General features: G+C 35.4%; 2 protein-coding genes across 2 annotated transcripts; both read right to left on the bottom strand.

The window, feature by feature from the left end:
- Positions 1–3,107: 3,107 nt before the first annotated feature.
- LOC149390772 (lachrymatory-factor synthase-like) lies at positions 3,108–3,824 on the bottom strand. Its single transcript, XM_089620659.1, has one exon. The coding sequence runs from the start codon at positions 3,691–3,693 to the stop codon at positions 3,202–3,204; it is 492 nt and encodes a 163-aa protein (XP_089476785.1). The 5' UTR covers positions 3,694–3,824; the 3' UTR covers positions 3,108–3,201.
- A 19,757-nt stretch (positions 3,825–23,581) lies between these two features.
- Positions 23,582–24,320, bottom strand: LOC149390771 (lachrymatory-factor synthase-like). The gene has a single exon (XM_089621394.1). It carries the CDS (start codon positions 24,173–24,175, stop codon positions 23,672–23,674), a length of 504 nt encoding a protein of 167 aa, XP_089477520.1. The 5' UTR covers positions 24,176–24,320; the 3' UTR covers positions 23,582–23,671.
- Between the last annotated feature and the right edge of the window lie 906 nt (positions 24,321–25,226).

The following is a 25,226-nucleotide window of genomic DNA, read 5'->3' as shown; positions in this document are numbered from 1 at the left end:
GTTTATCCTCTAGAGTTATTCTTTGATAGACGTCCACGCAAATTTTCACATATGTCTGATATGTCACTTATTATTAAAATGTCAATATTGGCCACCGGGTCAGATTACATTTACAAAATATTATCCAATATTTCTGGATACGGGACTTAAATAATAGTTGGTTATAATCAGTGATGCAAAAAAAAAAAAAATAATAATAACAATAATCAGCGACGGAAGTTAAGATCAATTATAAGTCACTTATTCTCTCTCTCGTACACTTTTTTTTTCCTCATCAAAACTTCGAAAATCCATATATTTCTTATATGAAATCGAAATTAATTGATTTCAAATCCTACGGATTCGTGGCGAGGAGAGCTTCAAAAATAGACCAATTGTGTTGATGAAAGGTCTTGTCTTCTGCTGTAGAATTCCACCGGAATCCACCATTGATACATTTTCCGTTCATTGACGAGAGGTGATTTTTTATCCACATTTTCAAGACCTAGACATAATAAAATTTCATGGTCGTCATTATCGTTGTCCTTTATTCTTAGTGATACTCCAATCTTTGTCTATGGAACTAAAAATTTATGTAATATTTTTTTTATAGAAATAACTGGAAATTTTCGGAAATTTTTTGGAAATAAATGGAAATTTAATGAAGATTAGTCTGTTTTTTGGTTTAGAGAGAAAAACTTAGAAACAAAATTTGTGAAAATTTTATTTTTGATTAAGAAAATAAGTTGAATTTTTTTTTTTTTTTTAGAAATTCGGAACCCATAACACTTGTCTTTCATTGTCGAATTTTTTTAAATTATTTACATTTTTGTTGTTTAATATATCACGTTTAATATGAGCATACTTAAATCAAATATAATTGTCATTGACTATTTTCCTAAACGTTTGTAAACGTTGATTACATCCCAATTTTATAATTTATTTTTTGCTATAAATTTATAGCACCCTTATTTATATTGGAGTGTGTTTTACAATTTATTAAAAAATGATCCGATGAAAAAAAAAGTATATATATATATATATATATACTTTTATGGATAAGTATATATATATATATATATATATATATATATATATATATGTATATGTAGTATTTTTATGGATAAGTTAAGATTTGTCTTTGACGGAGTTAGCTCTAAGAAATCTTATTTCACCTTGTTTACCTTACCAATAAAACATTAATTGCATTGCACAAGGAAAAAAAATAATTCTTTTGATAATTCATTTTACAACTAATCTTAATATTTTTTTCCCATCATTTTATACAATCTTTGATAAACTAACCCAGGGCGGCATCTATAAGTCAACACGGCACCTAAGTACTGTTCAGTTTTGAAAATCGAATTTAGTTGTTTTTAGGAACCACTTGTTCCTAGAAAATTTGGCCATTTTCTTGTTATTGGCTTTAATTTGGAAAAACATTTCAAAGTAATGGTTAGAAAATTTTAAAATGGTGAGTCCAACAAAAAACAACGAATGCAAATCAATGTTGTTTATTTAATTTCGAGAAAAAAAAAAAAAATTCGGCTCCTTTATTTAATTGTTACTGGGCTGGAAAGCCCCACAACTTATAAAACCCATATGATTTAAACGATACTTAATTAATAGAATCTTGTCGTTGGATATCTATTATCATGCGTAATAAATCAGATATACGGGGCTGCCCATATTATATATCTAGAACTTGACCTATCTCCTCTAGGAAACGCCCACGAAGTCAAAGTCAGCATAAGATGCGCGATTTTGCCACAAGACCTGGGACGGTGACGATTTCTCTCGAGCCAACCTAATCAAGCGGCATGATCATGGTGTCTACGGCAAGGGGACGGAATAAACGCACGGTGCCGATAAAGGAGCATGAGGTGGGAGCATTTTTGACTGGTTAGCGAAGTGTGTGTGGAATATTATATATATATGTATATATATATATATATATAGAGAGAGAGAGAGAGAGAGAGAGAGAGAGAGAGAGAGAGAGAGAGAGAGAGAGAGAGAGAGAGAATGCAGAAGAAGAGAGAGCTCTAAAAATACTGACTTAGCATTCCACGGTGACTAATTGCCCCTCATTCATTTTAAAAATAAGGGGAGTAATATTCCTAGCTCCCATATTTTGTCAAATTTTTGGTTGAAACATCTATACAACGGTGACTAACCACTGCTAAAATTAGTCCAATTCATTTCGCCGCTAATACCTTTACCTATCAATAATTGAGCAATTATATATTCATTTATCGGTTATGTACAATGATATTTTCATTTATCGATTATGTATTTTAGTGGCGACTAATCACTAATGATGATAAAAATTACCATTAATTTACGGTTATTAGTAGTGAGTTTGCAAACCATGTATCCAAACACGGAGCTAGCAGTCGTCGTGGGCTAATTTAAAAAATAATTCTCCGCGAGAGTTAATTTAATATTTTTTTTAATATAAATTTTAAAATAAAAATAGAAAGTATTTAAATATATTTGGGATTTACTGAAGTTCTGCTAGTGGATTCATCGGGGAAATAAATAGAACTATAAATTTTCAATAAAAATTTAATAAAAATTTATGACCAGTTTGTTAGAAAAGTTTGTGCCGAGTGTAATATTGTATTTTTTACATTTTAACCGAGACATGGTTGGCTAAAATTATAAGATGCTCGCGGTGACCGTTTGTTTTTGTTTTTTTTTTTTTTTTAATTTATTTATATATCACACACTTTCAAATGCATAGATTGTTATGTGATCCGCCACGATTGTTGACGACGAGACGAGGACAAAACATGACTTGCTTGATCATCCACCCCAATAAATAAAATATCCATATAAGAAAACGACAGACTTATACCTTTCGCGCACGGAGATTTTAAATTCGAATACGACGTTTTGCAATCAATATCTATTTGTGCCATACAAATCACGACACAATCAATGGCCTTTAGAATTAGAAAAAACATACATCGCTGACTCGTCTAAATTAATCCAACTTTCAAAGTAGAGAACCACATCATGATGAAAATGATCCCACAAATACAAATCTTCCACCTTGACAATTAACTTAAATCCTTAAAAAAAAAAAAACCAATAAACACAAAAATACACAAACTCATCAGTCATCATTACAATACGCACACAACGACCATAAATGATCTTATTGAAGTGCTTTGAGAGAAGAGAGAAAAACATGGGAAAGAAAAAAAAAAAGTCAAACCTTTAAATTTGCGAGGCAGGAGAGAGAAGAGCGTGTTCCATTTTCTGTGCGATGGTTCGGACGCTGAACTCATAAAACGACAGAAGATCTTGGTAAGCCCAGTTCTGCACCGGCTCTCCCACAAACGACCACTCGATCTCGCACCCGTTCTCCTCCGACGACACGACTGTCATGGCGGCGATCCAGTGCCCGAACCCCACGTTGTTCTCCTGGACCTCGTACCTCAGTCGCCGTCCGATGGGATCGCTCTCGAGCAGCCTCTCGTTGGCCCACTTGACGTGGCTCTCTCCCGTCTCCTCCCGAGTTATCGTGGTCTCGCAGTACCGGATCGTCTCCGGGCCGTCGACGCGGTGACACGTGTCCACGCTGGGGTGCCACCTGGCGATGTCGAAGAAGTCCTCCAGCAGAGGCCACACTTGCTCCGCCGCGGCGCCTTTCACCTTCGCCGAGACCTTCCCTTCCCATTTCCCCTCCAGCTTCCCGTTTTCCGCCATTGGAGAGAGAGAGAGAGAGAGAGAGAGAGAGAGAGAAAGAGAGAGAAGTAGTGAGGACTTATGGTAGAGATGAAAAGAATGTGAGGAGATTCTTTTGTGCCTTTGACCTTTATTATAATGGACACTTGGTGAATATAATATATCCTTCCTGTTTTCTGATATACAAGTATATCTTTACTTGGCCACTTTATTAACTCCATTGGCATAGGATGGTATTATTACTTAATATCCGTTAATTCGCTCGTTATTCATTCATAGCAGGTCAAATAATACCCGTTCAAAACGCGTAAACGGATTAACGGATAATACCGTTAACATTTAAATAGATATGAATATGGATACGGATACAAGAAACTTTTACCCGATCCGTTAATATTAACCCGATCTGTTATAATTTTTATTTTAATTTTTTAAAATTAAATACCTTTCAATTACTTTTTAAATACTTTAAAATTATTTGTTTTGTAACTAAGAATTTTAATTTTCTTTAGCCTTTTCATTTTATATTATATTTTGACTTTAAATTCTAATTTTTATGTTATATTTAGATTTTGGTAGTGGTTAATTTTTTTTTTTTTTTTACTTTTTTATTTTTAAACCGGGTAATTCACGATTATTTTTCCTAATGGATACAATTACCGATATAAGTGTATTCGTTTGTATCCATACATGTTGTCATTCTTACATACTACTGCTCTAAGTTAAATATTGTTTTTAATGTACAATCATACTTTACTATGAATATATTTAATACATTAATATATAATTGATATATTATGCACATCTTTTGTCGCTCCAAAACTAAACTTTCACAACAAATAAAATGATAAATATGGACTGCAGTAACATAAGCCCAAAGGAACTACCAAAGCCCAAATATTACTATACCCTACCTAAAGGTGGTCATGGGATCATGCGGGATCCCGTTTCCCATTTTATTGGTAGCATATGAGAAATGGGAAAAATCGTATTATGAAATGTGGTATCGGGATTTTTGTCTCAGAACCATCCGGGAACTGGGATCCCCGTTTAGCACTATTTAGTACCATATTTTTAAAATTGTATTTTTTAATTGAAAATATATGAATTTTTATTTATTTTTAAATGCATTCATGATTAAAATAAAATGAAAAAAATAAATATGAGAAATATGGGAATCCCGGAACAACGAAATATGGTACCGAAAATTTTCGGTATCGTAGAAAATGGTTTCCAAGATTTTCCGGTACCATTTTTTACGATTCCGGGAGTTATATGAGACGGGATCAGGGGATCCCATTTTCCGGGTTCCATATGATCAGCATTAACCCTACCAGGAAATACATCCATGGCTTAGAAGTTGAACTTTCAACCAATGAAACGCTGATTAATCAAAGAGACGTTATGCCATCAATTCCACTGATTTAAAAGTCAAACCTATTAATTAAACAAGTGAACAATCATCAATAGGGGAGAGAGGCCACAAAATAGTGTCACCACGACTTAGAAGCAAGGTTTGAAATTCCGTTTTCGACGTCGTTTCGAGCCTCTTGATTTATGGAAAATCGTCATGCCGACGGAAAACCGAACGGAAAAAATGTGGAAAAGGGCAACTGATATGCCGTTTTTAAATGCCGTTTTCTATGGAAAATCGACATGCCGATAGAAAACCGAACGGAAATAATGTTACAAAATATAATAAAATATATAAATACATACATATATACATGTTTTAATTTTTAACTTTGTAATTTACATGTTTACATGATATTTAAATTATAAGCTATAATAATATCTAATATATAGACTTATATGTAATAGTATTTATGTTTCTTTTTCAAGTATATATATACACTTTCATATTGAAATACACATATATAAAAATATGAGTCACCGCCGGCGAAAATCGGAGAATACAATATTATATAAAAATAATTTAAATGGAAATTTCATATACACTTTCATATACACTTTCATTTTTTCCGGCGAAAACGACACCGCCGGCGAAAATCGGAGAATTTCGACGACATTTAAATCCATGCTTAGAAGTTAACGCCACTATCTCTCTGCCATATTCCGCGGTCAACCCATGCTTGGGGTCGAAATCTCACCATTTTTATGTTGATTTAACAATAAATTTTTTTCCAACTCCAACAACACCAAATTTCGCACTAAAAGTACTATTCACCATTATTATATTATTAAAACTATACAATCTCTTTATTAATAAATATTTCAATAAATGTTTATATTTTTTTTAATTAAGTGATTAAATTATTTATTACTTACCAATATTTAACATAAATTAAAATATAAAAATTGAAATAAAAATTACATTACTTACCAATATTAAATTATGTATGTTTTATATTTTACTATTTCTTTTAAGTTTATGATATTATTTTTAGTTTTATGTTTATTTTGTGTATTTAATTTGAACTTTGTAATTTATGTTTGAATTTTTATGTTTTTATTGAATGTTTTATGAAATAAAAATTAAATTTTTTAAGGTTAATAAATATTAATAAAGTTAAATATAGATTATAATTTTAGTTTAATGTGTTAATAAAATAAATTTAAAAAAATAATAAAAAATTTATACCGTGTATACAGTGCCACGCTATTACATACAACACCAAATATGCCGTTGCTTTTGGCGTTTGGTTGGAGAACTTTGTACGCTATATATAGCGTTATGTTGTTGTGTTGGAGTGGCTCTTACGTACCGTTTGTTATTAAAATAACCATACTTTTAATAATGTAAAGTTGCAATGTTTAGTTGCAAAATGTAATATTTTTATATAAATTTATGATAGTGTTATATTATCATGGTTAGTTTTCCAATGCAATGTTTATTTACTAAGAATGAAAGACTATTATAACTCCACAATAATTTATACTAAGTTATAAACATATATCTTACTATGTTTTTATTTTTAGGAGTAAATTTCACATGAGACTTGAAAATCTTGAATTAGTCATTGGCTCATATAAATAAGGGGTAATTAGGTCATTAGCTCAACAGTCCACCTTTTTTAAAAAAAAAAATCAAAGTTTCATTTTATTAGAAAAATAGTCCGTCGGGTCAAATTTAATCAAATTAACTGTATTCAGTTAATTAAATTAACTATTCAATTAATTTAATTAATTGAATAATTAATTTAATTAACTTCGGTCTAGTAGACTATTATCCTAATAAAATAAAACTTGAGCTAGTTCTTTAAAAAGAGGTAGATGATTAACTAGTTGGATCAAATACTTGTATACATAAAGCAGATAAATAAATAGAAAAATTAGAAAAACGTATATTAATATAAAATATTTGCTTCAAGTGTATGTAAATATATAATGTATGCATATATATATATATATATATATATATGTATAATTATGAAAATTCATTATCATTGTGGGTAAACGTCTTATTTTTTTTCAAATGGATACATAAGGATAATATAATTTACAATACCACCCATTTTTCGAAAAGAAAATTAAGAGGAAAAAAAATTGCAAAGAGCTAGATAAAATATATCATCCACTTTTTTATATAGCACCACTTTTAATCAAACAAAAAATATAAATAAAGAACTGATTCACTTTGCAAAACTTTGCTTAGTGATGATACCATAGAAAGTTTAGGGATGTAAAGAGAATCAAGAATTGATTCAGTTTTGCAAAACCTTGTAATTTATACATTTATATTACTATGACAAATAAGGTTTTTAGCTTCGGACAGTTATACATCACCACTTTTAATTAAACAAAAATAGAAATAAAACTGATTCAGTTTGCAAAACTTTGTTTAATGATGTTACCATAGAAAGTTTAGGGATGTAGAGAGAATCAAGAACTGATTTAGTTTTGCAAACCCTTGTTTATACATTTACATTATTATGAAAAATTAGGTTTTTAGCTTCGGACAGTTTTTTGACACGACTAATCCAAGTCAAATGATCATTGGATGCGACAAGTCGCGACCTAAAGAGCTATCGAGTTTCACCAAATTTCACTCATTTTAATTGATTTTAATTTTGTCGCATCCAAAATTGAAACTGGGCTGTCGCATCCAAATGTCACAAAATTCCGAGCGGGCTTCGTTTCTCCCTCTTATTTTCGTCAATTAATGACGTGCCCAAATTTTACAATGATTTTAGTTTGATTGAACTTTGGATGCGACTTGTCGCATCGAATATCGTAGTCAAAGTTAGGTTAAATCTATTTAATCCCTCTTATTCCTCGTCGAAATCATTAACCCTAAAACGAAATCCCTCATTCTCTCGCATTTTTGTTAAATTCCATCTTAAAACCAATTGGTACTAAGTGGAGAGGCGCAATTACTATATAAACACATGTCCATTCACACACACAGCTAATGTGACTGTTGAACACCGAAATCTAATCTAGTAAAGAATCTTAGGAATTTTATAGGTTAAGTTTTAAGTTCTCCTTTTTCTACGATACACATGTATATAATTAAAGAAATATATATATATATATATATATATATATATTTGTATTTTAATGTTAGGAGAAAGAAGCAATATTTGCTCATGAATATGTGATATTATATAGAAGAGGAAACTACCTTGTCGAAGGTAATCCCTATCCTATAAATAGGGCCCTCGTTCTCATTATTTATTCATTCCAAAGTTTTAGAGATTGAGAGCTTCTCTCTCTAGCTTGGCCGTCCCTCTCCCTCTGTCTCTCTAAGTTCTTTTCGTTTTTGTTTTGGCACCTAGGTCCACATTTGACCTAGTGTTTTAGCTCTTCGACTCTTAGACTTGTTCTTGAGTCGTCTTTTTTAAAAGTTCCCACACACTAATTCCTTTCTTTCTCGAGTGATTCATGTGATAGAAACTTTCGTGGTTACTCGAGTTTTTAAAAGAACGAAGAAAGACGAGCTGCATGGGGAGACGAACGTTTCAACCTTCATAAGGCTTCTCAATTTTCAAGCTTCACAAAGGTTAGTAAACGAGTATTGCTTTTGGATAGTTTTAAATATAAACATGTGCTTGCTCTTTGTCTAGGTTAGTAAAATCGTTTTACTTGTTTAAAAGAAAATTTTTAAATTCCGCCGCTTGCTCGAAGCGTTAAATCTTTTCTTAACCCTAGATCAATTCCAACAAATGGTATCAGAGCTATGGTCAAAGATATGCATGTAGATGTGATTAAAACTATGATCTTGAAAATCGTTTTCGAAAGATTACTTGTTTTTTTGACAAGTTAGGATTGTTACTATTTTCGAAAGATTACTCGTTTTTTTTTAATTTATTGCTCGTGCCTTTAAATTAAAAATCATGTTGATTTTCTATGAGCTTGGGATGTTATTAAACACATTAGAATCAGTTTTAAATTTTTTTAATTTTTTATAATGAAAAACGTGTTTTTAAAGTTTGAGTAAATTTCGAGTAATTTTGTGACTAGTTATATTGTCTTGCTAGTTTCGTTTATTTACTCGATTCGTTTTATGTTTGTTGTTATTTACTTTTATAATATGTTGTTACCATGTTAATAAAACACATATAAAAGCTTTAATAATTATCTAAAACGTTCCGTTACACTCGATTCTTTTTCGCACTTAAGTCCGAACTTTAATTATTTCCAGTTTTCTTCGAGCTCGAGAAAACCCGCAGTAAAAAGTGGTATAACTGTCAGCTCAGAATTCGAAATTTAATGATTCTTGAATCAAATTAAAGTTCTGTTTGTTCTCTTTCCAATGCAATTAGTTTTCGGTCAAAAAGACGTCGGAGCCACTAGTTATGATGATTTTACTCTGAGGTGCGTGGTTGTTCCGAAAGTCCAGTTTTTTTAGAATTCCGGATTTTCGACCCCAATACCATGAGTTATAGAACTCTAATGAGAAAATTTCCTTGAGAAAAATTGTTTTTTTTTTATAAGATAATAAACATAATGTGAAAGATTAAAATGTTTTGATTTTTGAAAATTTAATTGAAATTAATTCTTACAAAACTAGTTTGAATTTTGAAAAACCGTTTTCGTTTTCAAACTTTAAAATATTTTGTCATCCAAATCAAATAAGTTTTCAAAATGTTTTCAAAACTATATCTATATCACATATATTCAAAATCTATATGCTCTTAAAAATTTGAGTGGGAGGTGTCCTCGTAGACGAGTCGAAAAAATAATAGATGTGTAATCTCAAACTTTCAAGTGTTCGAGTGAGTTGAAGTTCACACTTCCCTCATGCACTTTCCCGAATAGAAAATAGGAAAATGTCCGAGTATGTACCTTGTGCCTTTATGCACTAACACTGCTCTTCCTTGAACATGAAGATCTAGGATTCCTTTCTAGAAGTCCACTCTGTCGCTCTATAACTAGGAAATTTGTTTCCAAACTTATAAGAGACAATGTGCCAACTCTAAAAAACTAAGTGGGAGGGTTATACTTGTTGTTTGTAACCCACGATCCCCAACACTAATGAAAGAAGCAATTTAACGTGAGACTAAGAGTCACTCTTGTGGCCCTCTCTGCAATGAGAGTACTCTATGACGTTTTTTCTTCGATCATTGCTCAATGAGCTACGTCCGAGAGTGAGACGATGAAGACAAGGCCTCCTCTTGGGGATTGTTTTTTCAAAGTTGACCTTTTGGACTAAGTGGTTGGTTGCACACTTAGACTCAATCCCTAGTAATCATCTCTTGAGGCTCTGCGAAAGGATGTGAGTGATCAAACCAATTTAAAAGGTGGCTTGTCAAAATTGGTGTATTGACATCTTGGCTAAGCATTAATGATGTGTCATTTACTTATAAAAGGAGATTTTTTGCGGCCTTCTCTTGAGGGAGTAGATTATCATTTCGTTTATAACACCTTTGGATTTTATCAAATCTTAAAAACTTAAATCCTAAACCAAAGACTAATCATAAACTTGTTTCAACTCTTATAGGCAAAATGTCTCTCAACCCTCTCTTAACCATTCTTTCCTCGAATAAACTCGAAGGCGACAATTACGTCGACTGGAAACGTAACCTTGACATAGTCCTTACTGTCGACAAGCACAAATGGGTACTCACTACCCCATGTCTTCAAATGAATGATGATTCGACACAAGAGGAAAAAGACGCCCTGGCGGCCTGGCTCCGATCCGATGAGATTGTGTGGTGCTATATTTTGGCATCTATGAACAATGTATTGGAACAACAACATCGTGACATCGAGACTGCTGCCGATATGCTCTACAATCTCCATGAGATGTTTAGAGGGCAAGGACGTCAAACAAGGCAACAAGCGGTCCGACAGTTTATGAACTGTCGCATGAAGGCTGGAACTCCCGTTAGAGATCATATGATGCTGATCATTAACTATCTAAACGAAATGGAGATCCTTGGATCTGAGATTGATGGGGAGACTAAAATAGACATGATCTTGGAAACTCTCTCCAAGTCTTTTGATACCTTCAAGCTGAACTACTCCATGAACAAGCTAGAGTACACTGTTATTGAGCTTATGAAGGAGCTTCACACCGCGGATGGACTCACTAAGAAAAAGAGGACTCAAGGAGAGGTACATGCTATTGCCTCCACCTCTGGATCTAAGAAGAGACCTCGCAAGGCCGAGAAGAAGAACCAACCTAAGGTTCAAAAGAAGAAGAAGACGCCAAAGGTTCCGAAGGTGGACAAGTCTAACTACAAGTGCCACCATTGCAACGAGCCTAGTCACTGCGTAGGAACTGTCCTGCCTACCTCAAAACTAAGGAAAAAGGTATTGGTATTGTTATCGTAGCTTGCTTAGTAGCTGATAATGTATCATCGTGGATTATTGACTCCGCTGCTACTAACCATATTTGCTGCTCCTTGACTGGTTTTAGGAAAAGCAAAAGCTTAGAGGAAGGCGACTTCTGCTTCAAGTTGGGTGGTGAGAGCTTAGTGTCTGCGAGGGCTATGGGATCCGTGACGCTGTCTTTTGAAGACCACACTTTAAATTTGAATAATGTTTATTATGTTCCTTCATTTGAGAAAAACTTAATATATGTTGCTCATCTTTTAGAGCAAGATTATTGTTTAAAGTTTATAAAGAATGTAATTCGTATTTCTTTATCAAATTCTTTTGTCACTGCTGCATGTATGAAGAATGCTCTTTTCTACATTTATCCCACTCAACCCTCTCTTTTACACAATGAAATAGATAATGATCTAGTTAGGGAGCCAAAGAGGATCAAACTTTCAGAATCCTCCGATCTAATAAAATCAACATATCTCTGGCACTTAAGACTTGGTCATGTCAGTCTAGACAAGATTAAGAGACTTGTGAGGGACGGTCCATTCCAAGCCTCTGCAATAGGTTCACTACCTACTTGTGAATCTTGCATAGAAGGAAAAATGACTAAGCGACCTTTCTCCTATAAGGGTCGAAGAGCCACTGAGTTGCTGTAACTTGTACATTCTGATATATGTGGTCCGCTCAGTACACAGGCAAGGGGAGGATACGAATACTTCGTTACCTTCACTGATGATTGCTCAAGATACGGTTTTGTCTATTTGCTCAAACACAAATCTGAGACCTTTAACGTATTTAAGGTCTTTAGGGCTTTAGTGGAAAAGCAAACTGGCAAACAGATCAAAACCCTTCGATCTGATCAAGGTGGTAAGTATATGTCTGGAGAGTTCGATGACTTTCTTAAAGAACAAGGTATCGCTTCTCAGCTTACCGCACCTGGCACACCTCAACAAAACGGAGTGTCAGAGAGAAGAAACTGAACTCTTATGGAGATGGTTAGATCAATGATGAGTTACTCATCACTCCCTATTTCCTTTTTGGGGATATGCCCTCGAAACAGCAGCATATATTCTGAACCAAGTTCCATCTAAAACTGTTCCTGGTACTCCTTATGAACGATGGACTGGCCGTAAAGTAAATCTAGGCCGCATCAAAATTTGGGGTTGCCCTGTACACGTGCTGAGGCAAAAGAATAGCAAGTTGGCTAGTTGGTCAGAATTGTGTCTGTTCGTTGGATATCCAAAGGAAACCAAAGGTTTCACTTTCTATAGTCCCGAGGAGAATAAGACTTTCGTTAGCACGAATGCTCGTTTCCTTGAGGAGGACTTTATGAAAAATGTAAAACCTGGAAGCAAAATTGTTCTTGAAAAAAAGTTGGGTGAGGAAGCTTCCACCTCATCTGTAAGAACTGTTCTTACCCCAACTGAAACAAAACCTAACTCATCAGAACCTCGTCAAGTATTACTTCGACGTAGTGGGGGGGCTACTCAAAATCCTGACAGGTACATGTCTTATGGAGACACTCTAGTAGTCGTATCTGACATGGATGATCCTGTTTCCTATAGCCAAGCGATGGCTTGTTCTGAATCAAACCTTTGGCTTGACGCCATGAAAGTTGAAATGCACTCGATGTATGTCAACAAAGTCTGGAAACTTGTAGACCTTCCTGAAGGGATTAAACCCGTAGGGTGTAAGTGGATATACAAGAAGAAAAAAAGGGTCCGGATGGGAACGTCGAGACGTTCAAAGAACGACTAGTGGCTAAGGGTTATACAAAAAAAGAAGGGATTGGCTATGAAGAAACCTTCTCGCCAGTCGCGATGCTTTAATCCATCCGCATACTTCTATCCATAGCTGTAGCTCTCGATTATGAGATCTGGCAAATGGATGTCAAGACTGCCTTCCTGAATGGCAATCTCGACGAGCGCATTTTTATGGCTCAACTAGACGGTTTCATGGAAGAAGGTCAAGAGACCAAGGTTTGTGAGTTGCTTAACTCCATTTATGGATTAAAGCAAGCATCTAGGTCATGGAATATTAGATTCGATGAAACTGTGAAGAGCTTCGGCTTTGAGCAGTCAATAGATGAGCCGTGTGTTTACATGTTAATACACGAATGCAAAGTTGTGTTTCTTGTACTATATGTCGATGATATATTACTCATAGGTAATGATGTGGGTAAGTTATCTGATGTTAAAGTCTGGCTTGCAAAGCAATTCGATATGAAGGATCTAGGAGAAGCCGCGTACATTCTGGGGATCCAAATCTTTCAAGATCGGAAGAACCGGACTATGTCGCTCTCTCAAGCATCTTATATCGATAAGGTGATGGATCGCTTCTCGATGCAAGACTCCAAGAAGGGCCAAACACCCTTTAGGCATGGAGTCTCACTCTCTAAGGACCAGTCTCCCAAGACTGCACAACAGATTGAAGACATAAGGAAAATTCCTTACTCCTCAGTCGTAGGAAGTTTCATGTATGCTATGCTTTGCACTAGACCAGATATCTGCTTCGCAGTTGGTGTAGTTAGCCGTTTTCAATCCAACCCTAGACCCGGGCACTGGATTGATGTTATGCATGTTCTTAAGTATCTTTCGAAGAACTAGGAACTTGATGCTTACATATTCAGGTACTGACCTGACATGACGGGATATACTGACTCCGATTTTCAAGTGGATAAGGATTCCATGAAATCCACTTCGGGATCTGTGTTCATCCTTAATGGTGGAGCTGTTGTGTGGAGGAGTATTAAGCAATCTTGCATTGCTGACTCCACAATGGAAGCAGAATATGTGGCTGCTTCTGAAGCATCCAAGGAGGTTGTATGGCTTAGAAAATTCCTTAAGTATTTGGAAGTCGTTCCAAACGTCGACGAGCCCATGACCCTTTATTGTGATAACAATGGGGTTGTCGCTAACTCAAAGAAACCTCGAAGCCATAAGCACTCTAAACATATTGAGAGAAAATACCATTTAATTCGAGAGATCGTGCAGCGCGGAGACGTGGTGGTTAAGAAGATCTCAACGGTCGACAACCTGGCAGATCCATTCACCAAGACCCTAGCGAACAAGGTCTTCGACCAGAATCGGGAGGGATTAGGCATGAAGGACTACTCACATCTTCTTTGAGTCAAGTGGGAGTTTGTTGTCAATGATGCCCACAAGAAGAGTACTAGTGTCTATTTATGTGCATTTGATGTAATATAGTCTCACGAAGACTCTTGCTTGTAACTGCTTATTTATTAATAAAATTTGAAACGTTCATTCATTCTTCCTTGTATGTTTGAAGATTTATGATAATCTATAGTCCTCAGTCCTTCAACAAACCTAACAACATATGAAGAGACAAATGTAGATTTGCATGAACAAACTTTTCATGGTTTTCTTAATATAATATATTCTCAATCTAAGGATTAGAAGACTATTGATCCCAGTACGATTGTTTGGAGAATCTATGATGTCTGGTTATGAGACATTGAGAGTTGGAGACTCTATAGTTCATCTAGGTATCTTCTGAAGGTACTGAATTGACCAGTGCACTTCTAAAGACAAGATAAGAACAAACCATTTAACCTCTTATGTCTCGAAGTCACTACGTATGAATTGCATCATGCTTACCTCAATCCAGAAATGAGACATGCCATTTCATAGCTTACGTATTCTCAATTGAGAAAGTCAGAGTTCGGATTCACTATGTGATTCTGAAAAGGACCTTTTGGTAAAACACTAAGTTATGAAGATGTCATGAGTAACTTTGTGAAGATCTCATAGATATGGAATTCATGTAAAAGATTGCTGAAATGCAATGTATATCACCTCATGCTTTGTTCATTGGAATGTGAATAAATGAACTGGCCAGTGTCCAAATTGAGTCATGACTCTTTTGGATGAATCAATGTGATTTGTTAGTTCATCATCAATACATTGTTTCTAACTTATTCACAAGCGACAAATGAGTTGAGGAAATAACAGCTAGAAGGGTAAAATGGTAATTTTCGTAAATCCCGACTAGCTTATGATATTCATGAAGGGTAAACATAGATAATATTCAGTGGATCCACTCATCACAAATAAGTTGAATTCTTGAGTAGAAAATAAATTCATTTGAAACGAGAGATTCTCAGTGTCAACTCTTTAATGGAGTCAGTTGACATTAAACTAAACTTGGAAAATGTTTGTGAACTTTTGAGTCCAAGTATGCTAGCTCAAGCTTTGTTCATTTGGATCCATGAGGTCACTGTCACAAGTCATATCGAGTAGGATTAGTTAAACTAGAAGCTAAGTCAAAATAAGAACGAGACAAGTTTTACAAAAAATGTCTTAAGGGTATTTTTGTCTTTTTGGACATAGGATGAAATGAATGTCGATAAATTTTTTGACATTGTCATATGATGACGAATAAACACTCGATCACAACAAGTTTTTGGGCCTTGAGGATTAATTTCATTTCATGGAATTTTACTTGAAAATTCTTAATGAGCATTTTTTATGTTGTCGTGAACAAATGAAGAAAAATCTAGAAGTACCTTCTAGAAGCTTGTTAGCCGTCCAACCCAAGGAGAAAAAGAGAGATTATTTTGTGCATTGATGTATGAAGATACTTGCCAAAAAAAAAGAGGAAACAAATTTCCTTTGCATGGAAAGAGATGGGTGGCAAGATAAGGCAAGAGAAAAGGAAGATAAAAGTGGAAACAAATCCAATGACTTGCACTATGAGGTTGCACGTCCAAATGGAAGGAGAAAGAAGCAATATTTGCTCATGAATATGTGATATTATATAGAAGAGGAAACTACCTTGTCGAAGGTAATCCCTATCCTATAAATAGGGCCGTCATTCTCATTATTTATTCATTTCAAAGTTTTAGAGATTGAGAGCTTCTCTCTCTAGCTTGGCCGTGTTGGAATTGATCTAGGGTTTAAGAAAAAGTTTAACGTTTCGGGTAAGCGGCGGAATTTTAAAACTTTTCTTTTGACAAGTAAAACGATTTTACTAACCTAGACAAAGAGCAAGTACACGTAAATAAAAAATATTATGAGCATTATAAATTTACTAACCTTTTTAGAATCTTGAACGTTGAGAAGCTTTTGAAAAGTTGCAACGTTCGTCTCCCCTCGTAGTACATCTCTCTTCTTTCATCGGCAACTCGAGCAACCACGAAAGTTTCTATCACTATAATCACTCGAGAGAAAAGGAATGAGTGAGTGGGTACTTTTAAACACGTCGGCTCGAGAACAAGTCTCAAAGTCGAAGAGCTAAAAATGCTAGGTCAAATAAGGACCTAGGTGCCAAAACAAAAACGAAAGAAAACTAGAGAGAGAGAGAGAGAGGTGAAGTCGGCCAAGTCTAGAGAGAGAAGCTCTCAATCTCTAAAACTTTGGATGAATGAAATGTGAAGAATGAGGGCTCTATTTATAGGAGATGTTTCATCTTGAATAAGGCAGTTTCCTCTTCTATAGAATATCACATGTTCATGAGCAAAATATTACCTCTTTCCATTTTATTCCACACGGCCAAGATGCCTTCTAGAAGGCCTTGGATTTGTTTCCTTTTATGTTTTCTTCTCCCTTGACTTGTCTTGGCCGAATTCCCTCTTTGTGCATGGAGGAAATTTGTTTCTTCTCGATACATTTATGCACAAAATAATCTCTCCTATTTCTCTATAGGGTGGGCGGCCAAGTCTCTCTAGAAGGAGTTTCTAAAAGCTTCTTCATTTGTTCATGACAACATGAGAAAGGCCCATTAAGAATTTTCAATAAAACTCTTATGAAATGAAATTAATCCACAAGGCCCTAACAAACTAACTTGGCCGAGTGGATGCAAGTCATCAAATGACCATGTCAAAAAATTTATTGACATTCATTTCATCCTATGTCCAAAAACACAAAAATACCCTTTAGACAATTTTCGTAAACCTTGGCTCGTTCTTGTTTTGACTTAGCTCCTAGTTTAACTATTCCTACTTGATATGATTTGTGACAGTGACCTCATGGATCCAAATGAACAAAGCTTGAGCTAAATACTTAGACTCAAAAGTTCACAAACCTTTTCCAAGTTTAGTTTAATGTCAACTAACTCCACTAAAGAGTTGACACTGAAAATCTATCGGTTCAAATAAAATTATTTTCTACTCAAGAATTCAGCCTAATTGTAATGAGTCGATCCATTGAATATTATCTATGTTTACCCTTCATGAATATCATCAGGTAGTCGGGATTTACAAAATTACCATTTTACCCTTCTAGCTGTTATTTCCTCAACTCCTTTGCCGCTTGTGAATAAGTTAGAAACAATGTATTGACGAGGAGCTAACAAGTCACATTGTTTCATCCAAAAGAGTCAAGACTCAATTTGGACACTAGCCAGTTCATTTATTCACATTCCAAGGAACAAAGCATGAGGTGATATACATTGCATTTCTGCAATCTTGTACATGAATTCCATATCTATGAGAACTTCACAAAGTTACTCATGACATCTTCACAACTTAGTATTTCACCAATAGGTCCTGTTCAGAATTACATAGTGAGTCCGAACTCTGACTTTCTTAAATGAGAATACGTAAGCTGTGGAATGGCATGTCTCATTTTCAGGATTAAGGTAAGCACGATGCAATTCATACGTAGTGATTTCGAGACATAAGAGGTTAAATGGTTTGGTCTTATCTTGTCTCTAGAGGTGCACTGGTCAATTCAGTAGCTTTGGAAGATACCTAGAAGAACTATAGAGTCTCCAACTCTCAATGTCCAATAACCAGACATATCATAGATTCTCCTAACAATCATACTGAGGTCAATAGTCCTTTGACCTTAGATTTGTGAATATATCGTTTTAAGCAAACTACGAAGAGTTTGTTCATGCAAATCTACATTTGTCTCTTCGTAAGTTGTTGAGTTTGTTTATGGACTAAAGACTAATGTTTTATCATAAAGCTTCAAACAGACAAGAATGAATGAATGTTTCAACTTTTTATTAATTGAATAAGCAATTACAAGCAAAAGTCTTTGTGAGAATTTATTACATCAAATGTACAAAATAAAGATTACAATTATTCTTGTGGGCACCATTGACAACAGGCCGCCCGTCTCACACTCTCTCTCTCTAAGTTCTTTTCGTTTTTGTTTTGGCACCGGTCCACATTTGACCTAGTGTTTTAGCTCTTCGACTCTTAGACTTGTTTTTTGAGTCGTCGTTTTTAAAAGTGCCCACACACAAATTCATTTCTTTCTCGAGTGATTCATGTGATAGAAACTTTCGTGGTTACTCGAGTTTCCCAAAGAACGAAGAAAGACGAGCTGCGTGGGGAGACGAACGTTTCAACCTTCATAAGGCTTCTCAACGTTCAAGCTTCACAAAGGTTAGTTAACGAGTATTTCTTTTAGAGAGTTTTAAATATAAACATGTGCTTGCTCTTTGTCTAGGTTAGTAAAAACGTTTTACTTGTTTAAAAGAAAATTTTTAAATTCCGCCGCTTGCTTGAAGCGTTAAATCTTTTCTTAACCCTAGATCAATTCCAACAAACTATCACACTTCAATAGTTTTCAATGCAAAACCACCTCTCTCTGACCTTTTTCATGCTCGTCGCCCCATCTCCGCTGATTTAGATCTTTTCGAAGTCTCTCACTCCGTAGATCTATCTCTATCTTCGTGCGACCATCCTCTCCGACCACCACTTCTGTTCTTTTTCTTCACCACCACTCATTCGCTATCTCTGCCATTACCACCACCACCACCACAACCACCACCTCTTTCTCTCCGACCCCAATTTCATATCCTAAAATCCTACAACCACCGCTCTCTCTCTCACTCTAAAAAAACACCGCGATTCTTTACTCGACCCCGTCAGCATCGTTCCTTCACACGAGACCATCCAACCACCAGAGTTCCTTCGCGAGGCCAACAGACCATCTGCGTTTAAGACCACTACCCTCACCTTGCCTCTTCTACGCGTGTCCGAGCCACTGAGATCACCATCGAACCATCGAGATCGCATAGACAACCATTGTCTCTTTCTTGCCGTCACTGACTGTTGCTCCATGCCGCTGAGCCAACATTGACTGACGCCCGAGGCATGTTTCTATCACATTCTCTCTCTCTCTCTCTCTATTTATATCTCTCTCCCATACCACCAATGAGGACCGCATCTGTTCAAACCCAGGTGTCTGTTGGAATCGATCTAGGGTTTAAGAAAAAGTTTAACGCTTCGTTAAGCGGCGGAATTTTAAAAAATTTCTTTTTCAAGTAAAACAGTTTTTACTAACCTAGACAAAGAACAAGCACATATAAATAAAAACTAATATGAGCATAGAAGTTTACTAACTTTTTTAGACGCTTGAACGTTGAGAAGCTTTTGGAAAAAGGTTGCAATGTTCGTCTCCCTTCGCAGCATGTCTCTCTTCCTTCCTCGGCAACTCGAGCAACACCGAAAGTTTCTATCACTAAATCACTCGAGAGAAAAGGAATTAGTGTGTGGGCACTTTTAAACACTACGACTTAAGAACGAGTCTTGAAGTCGCAGAGCTAAACACTAGGTCAAATGAGGACCTAGGTGCCAAAACAAAAACCGAAAATTAACTAGAGAGAGAGAGAGGATCGGCCAAGTTCTAGAGAGAGAGTCTCTCAAATCTCTTAAACTTGGATGAATAAAATGTGTGGAATGAGGCTCCTATTTATAGGAGAGGTCTCACGTTCAATAAGGTAGTTTCCTCTTCTATAGAATATCACATATTCATGAGCCAATTTCCCTTTTTCCTTCATAGAGTCACACGGCCAACAAGGCATTCTAGAAGCCTTGATTTGTTTCCTATTTTGTTCCTTTCTCTAGCCTTGGCCGAATTTCCTTATGGCATGCATAGGAAATTTGTTTCCTCTTTTTCTTTTGGTAAGTATCTTGATATATTTATGCACAAAATATTCTCTCTTTCTTTGGGTATGTTGGTCGCCTATATTCACTCTAGAAGGGGCTTCTAGAAGCTCCTTCATTTGTTCATGACAATATGGAAAATGCCCATTAAGAATTTTCAATAAAATTCTTATGAAATGAAATTAATCCACAAGGCCCAATAAATCTAATTTTTTCCGAGTGATGTATGTCATCAAATGACCATGTCAAAAAATTTATTGACATTCATTTCATCCTATGTCTCAAAAGACAAAAATACCCTTTTGACAATTTTCATTCTTGTTTTGACTTAGCTTCCAGTTTAACTATTCCTACTCGATGTGATTCGTGACAGTGACCTCATGGATCCAAATGAACAAAGCTTGAGCTAAACACTTGGACTCGAAAGTTCACAAACCTTTTCCAAGTTTAGCTTAATGTCAACTGACTCCACTAAAGAGTTGACACTGGAAATCTCTCGGTTCAAATGAATTTATTTTCTACTCAAGAATTCAACCTAATTGTAATGAGTGGATCCACAGAATATTATCAGTGTTTACCCTTCATGAATATCATCAGCTAGTCGGGATTTACAAAATTACCATTTTACCCTTCTAGCTGTTATTTCCTCAACTCATTTTTCGCTTGTGAATAAGTTAGAAACAATGTATTGACGAGGAGCTAACAAGTCACATTGTTTAATCCAAAAGAGTCAAGACTCAATTCGGACACTGGCCAGTTCATTTATTCACACTCCAAGGAACAAAGCATGAGGTGATATACATTGTATTTCAGCAATCTTGTACATGAATTCCATATCTATGAGAACTTCACAAAGTTACTCATGACATTCTCACAACTTAGTACTTCACCAATAGGCCATGTTCGGAATCACATAGTGAGTCCGAACTCTGACTTTCTCAAATGAGAATACGTAAGTTGTGAAATGGCATGTCTCATTTCAGGATTAAGGTAAGCACGATGCAATTCATATGTAGTGATTTCGAGACATAAGAGGTTAAATGGTTTGTTCTTATTTTGTCTCTAGAAGTACACTGGTCAATTCAGTACCTTTAGAAGATACCTAGAAGAACTATAGAGTCTCCAACTCTCAATGCTCCATAACTAGACATCATAGATTCTCATAATAATCGTACTGAGGTCAATAGGCATTTGACCCTTAGATTGCGAATATATCGTTTTAAGCAAACTACGAAGAGTTTGTTCATGCAAATCTACATTTGTCTCTTCGTAAGTTGTTTAGTTTGTTTATGGACTAAAGACTAATGTTTTATCATAAAGTTTCAAACAGACACGGAAGAATGAATGAACGTTTCAACTTTTTATTAATGAATAAGCAATTACAAGCAAGAGTCTTCATGAGACTTTATTACATCAAATGTACAATATAAAGACTACAACTCTTCTTGTGGGCACCATTGACAACACTGTCATGCCTTGCCTTCTCTCTCTCTCTCTCAATCTATCTCTCTCTCTCTCTCTCTCTCTCTCAATCTCTCTCTACCTTTCTACGTCTTTAACTCTCTATGCTTATCTCTGTCTCTAACTCTCTAACCTCATCTGCCTCTCTGCGAACCGCAAAGGACGTCGATGACCCGACACCGAGCCGAATATACCACGCCACTGGCCTGATATCGAGCTGCTGATCCGACGATAAGCCGCAAGCCACGCCGCTGACCCAACTCCGAGCCACAGACCACGTTATTGACTACTGCCTCTGCGTCGTATCTGCGAGGGCTCAGATTATGCCAGTATCTACAGAGGTAGAATGGATTATGCCAGCTCGTGTAAAGCACTAGCGAGATCGTGCAAGCAATAACGGAAGCATCGTCACAAGAGGAAGGAAAAACGCAAGAGGACAGTAGCAGAGCTGTTTGTCGAGAAATCACGCAAGAAGTAATATTTTTATATTTAGCAACTCTTTTATTTGTATTTTTTATGAAAAAATTATGATAATTTTTATTATATTTCATATAAAAAATTATATTATGTCTTATAATATTTTCGAAATTACTTTATTTTACCATAATATATTTATATAAATATTAATTTTAAAAATAAATAAAACGGTTTCTTGTCGCATCTAAAAACAACACGTTAAAGTGCGGAAAATGACTTTTGGATGCGATTAGTCGCATCTAAAGAATTCCCGCGCTTTGACGGGAAAGTCTTTAGATGCGACTAGTCGCATCCAAATGTATCAATTCCCGCAATTTATGTTTTGGCGGAATCGATAATCGCATAAAATATGTTGCATAAAAAAATCATGATTTTTCTTATAAGATTAGTCGCATCCAGTAGCTTTAGCTATAGAGGATTGGATGCAATTTTTGTCGCTTCCAAAGTCGCATTATTATTGGATGCGATTTTTTGAGCTTTGGACAAAAGTCACATCCAAAGTCTTTATTTGTCTTAGTGCATATCGACACAACTTTTTTTAGATTAGCCTAACTAATAACCTTAACCATTTCCCATGCAACTTGTGCTTCTAATATGGAGAAGCATTACCATACTCCCAAACCTTATGAAATTAATGAAGCATACTAACTTTAGACTCATATTGCAACACATGAACCATTTCCCATGCCACTTGTGCTTCTAATATGGAGAAGCATTACCAAACTCCCAAAACCTTATGAAATTCAGTAAGCATAATAACTTTAGACCCATATTAAAATCCATATGAATCAGTACTTCGACTCTTTCATTTTTCTTTCAACAGAAGGGAGGAAAATTTCTCTTCAGTCAAGTGTATTTATTTTATACTAAATTTAACGTTAGTTAATGCAGCATTATATGTGTTTACTAATATGTAAACTGCTTTTATTTTTTTTATTTAAAAAAAAAATGTATGACAGATTTTAACACTGATTGAAATGTCTGCGGGTATATTTTCCGTACAAAATAAATAAAAAATACGGTAAATTACTAATTCTGAAACTCGTAGTCAGTCATTTCAATTTCTCCAAAAATTATATCCGTATTTTTGAAAAATTAAACTACTAATATATATATATATATATATGTTTATATATATTTTGTCGGCATCAAATTTCAAACCCTCGGATAAAACTGCAATCACAGGATCTGATGATCTCTGCCACAACTGTATATATAGTTATTGCAGTTTTGCACAACCCAACCTAACCGATGACATGATAATTGAGAGAGATCGGAAAACGAAAAACGAAGTTTTATAAGGAAGAGCTATCGTTGACTCGTCAAACTCAAATTAAGACAACAACATGCATGAAATATGTTTAAAATAAACGTATAAAAAATACACTATAATTAATGACGACCTATAGTTCGTGCACGTAACATGAATACGATGCACGAGAGAGAAAGAGAAATAAAAGTCAACTTCTAGTTATGCGAGGCAATAGAGAGAAGAGCGTGTTCTATATTCTTAGCGATGCCTGTGAGAGACGAGTCATAATACGCCACGATCTGTTGGTAAGTCCAGCCCTGCATGGGCTCTCCGCCGAACAGCCATATGATCTCGCACCCGTAATTACCGCTCTGCCCTTTTGCGTCCGACGACACCACCTGGGCGGTGGCGATCCACTGTCGGAACCCCACATTGTTCTCCTGGACCTCGTATCTCAGTCGCCGTTCGATCGGATCAGTCTCGATCAGCCTCTCCTTGGCCCACCTAACGGCTATGATCTCACCAGTCGTCTCATGCCTTACCCTCCTCTCGCAGTAGCGGATCGCCCCTCCCGGACCGTCCAGACGGCGACAAGTGTCCACGCCGGGGTGCCACTTGTCGAGGCCGAAGAAATCCGCAATCAGAGGCCAGACTTGCTCCGCCGTTGCGCCTCTCACTTTCGCCGACACTTTTCCTTGCCATTCTCCGTCTTTCACCATTGTCGGGAGAGAAATCTGAACAGATGTTAAAGCAACAGAGTGATGGAATCGCTTATGATGCTTATTAAGATCTATGTACAGAGATTTTATGAAAGATAATGTGGAAATCCCTTATGATTAAGATCTTTTTATAGAGATGTTAAGAAAAGACAACGTGGAAATCCCTTATGTGGTGACGGTCGTGGTGGATTTCAAATACTCCGTTTTTGAAGGATATTAATTGTTAGAGGATCATGCACACAGTTTATTACATGGTAATGTCTATAGCGGTTCAAAGTCAAATGAGAATAAAAAACTTTGTCAAGTCTTTCGCATGGACACATGCAATAGAAAATTACAAGGCTGATTATTAAGACCTTACAATTAGATATTACAACATTCTTTATTTTTTTCTGTAGAGTTAGTTGGTGTATTTCTCAATATTGACGCCTCTAGATTAAATATGAGATCCACTGTGTATTTACATTTATACACGAGGCAGAAAAGTGCGAGATTAATAAGCTCAACTTGGTGAGCAAGTCTTTACAAATTTGGGGAGTAAGCAAACTTGATGAGCAAGCAAACTTGATGAGCAAGGATTTTAATGTAGTATTTCATTTCCTATAAATAGCCATAGTTGTATGCATTTCATTTCAACTCAAAAACTTGTATTTGACATATTATCTTCTAAGCAAAGAGAAAGAACTTTTCTCCCAATATAGTGTTCTCCTTATTCCCATTTTAACTCTTTATCATTACTTTGGTAACGATTTTATATTCGGAACCAACAAAAAGTTGTAGACATTACGAATTTTGTAAGTTTGATTATTTTTATAATTTTAAATAAACTTGACTATTTGTAAATTTATTGATTTTAATTGTATATTTAACTTGCTAGATTATGTATAGAAAATTGTATTTGCGCTCTTAAATATGTAATTTCGATATTTAACACAAATTAATTGATTTTAAAATAATTGTTTAGTTTAGAAATTTTGGTTTGAAACAAATGTTACGAGCACGTGTAAATTGTAAACATTGAAATTTAGCCGCCTTTTTAAATTTGAAGTTA

The sequence above is a fragment of the Urtica dioica genome, chromosome 7, assembly GCF_054948205.1.
Source record: "Urtica dioica subsp. dioica isolate 48M chromosome 7, U.dioica_male_clone48M_v1_H2, whole genome shotgun sequence".
Classification (NCBI taxonomy): Eukaryota; Viridiplantae; Streptophyta; class Magnoliopsida; order Rosales; family Urticaceae; genus Urtica; species Urtica dioica.
The sequence above is the reverse complement of the archived record's forward strand: the minus strand, read 5'-3'. Positions and strand labels throughout refer to the sequence as shown.

What these genes read in the sequence shown, in the direction of transcription:
- LOC149390771 (XM_089621394.1), bottom strand. Translation starts at nt 24,175, where the DNA reads ATGGTGAAAGACGGAGAATGGCAAGGAAAAGTGTCGGCGAAAGTGAGA.
- LOC149390772 (XM_089620659.1), bottom strand. Translation starts at nt 3,693, where the DNA reads ATGGCGGAAAACGGGAAGCTGGAGGGGAAATGGGAAGGGAAGGTCTCG.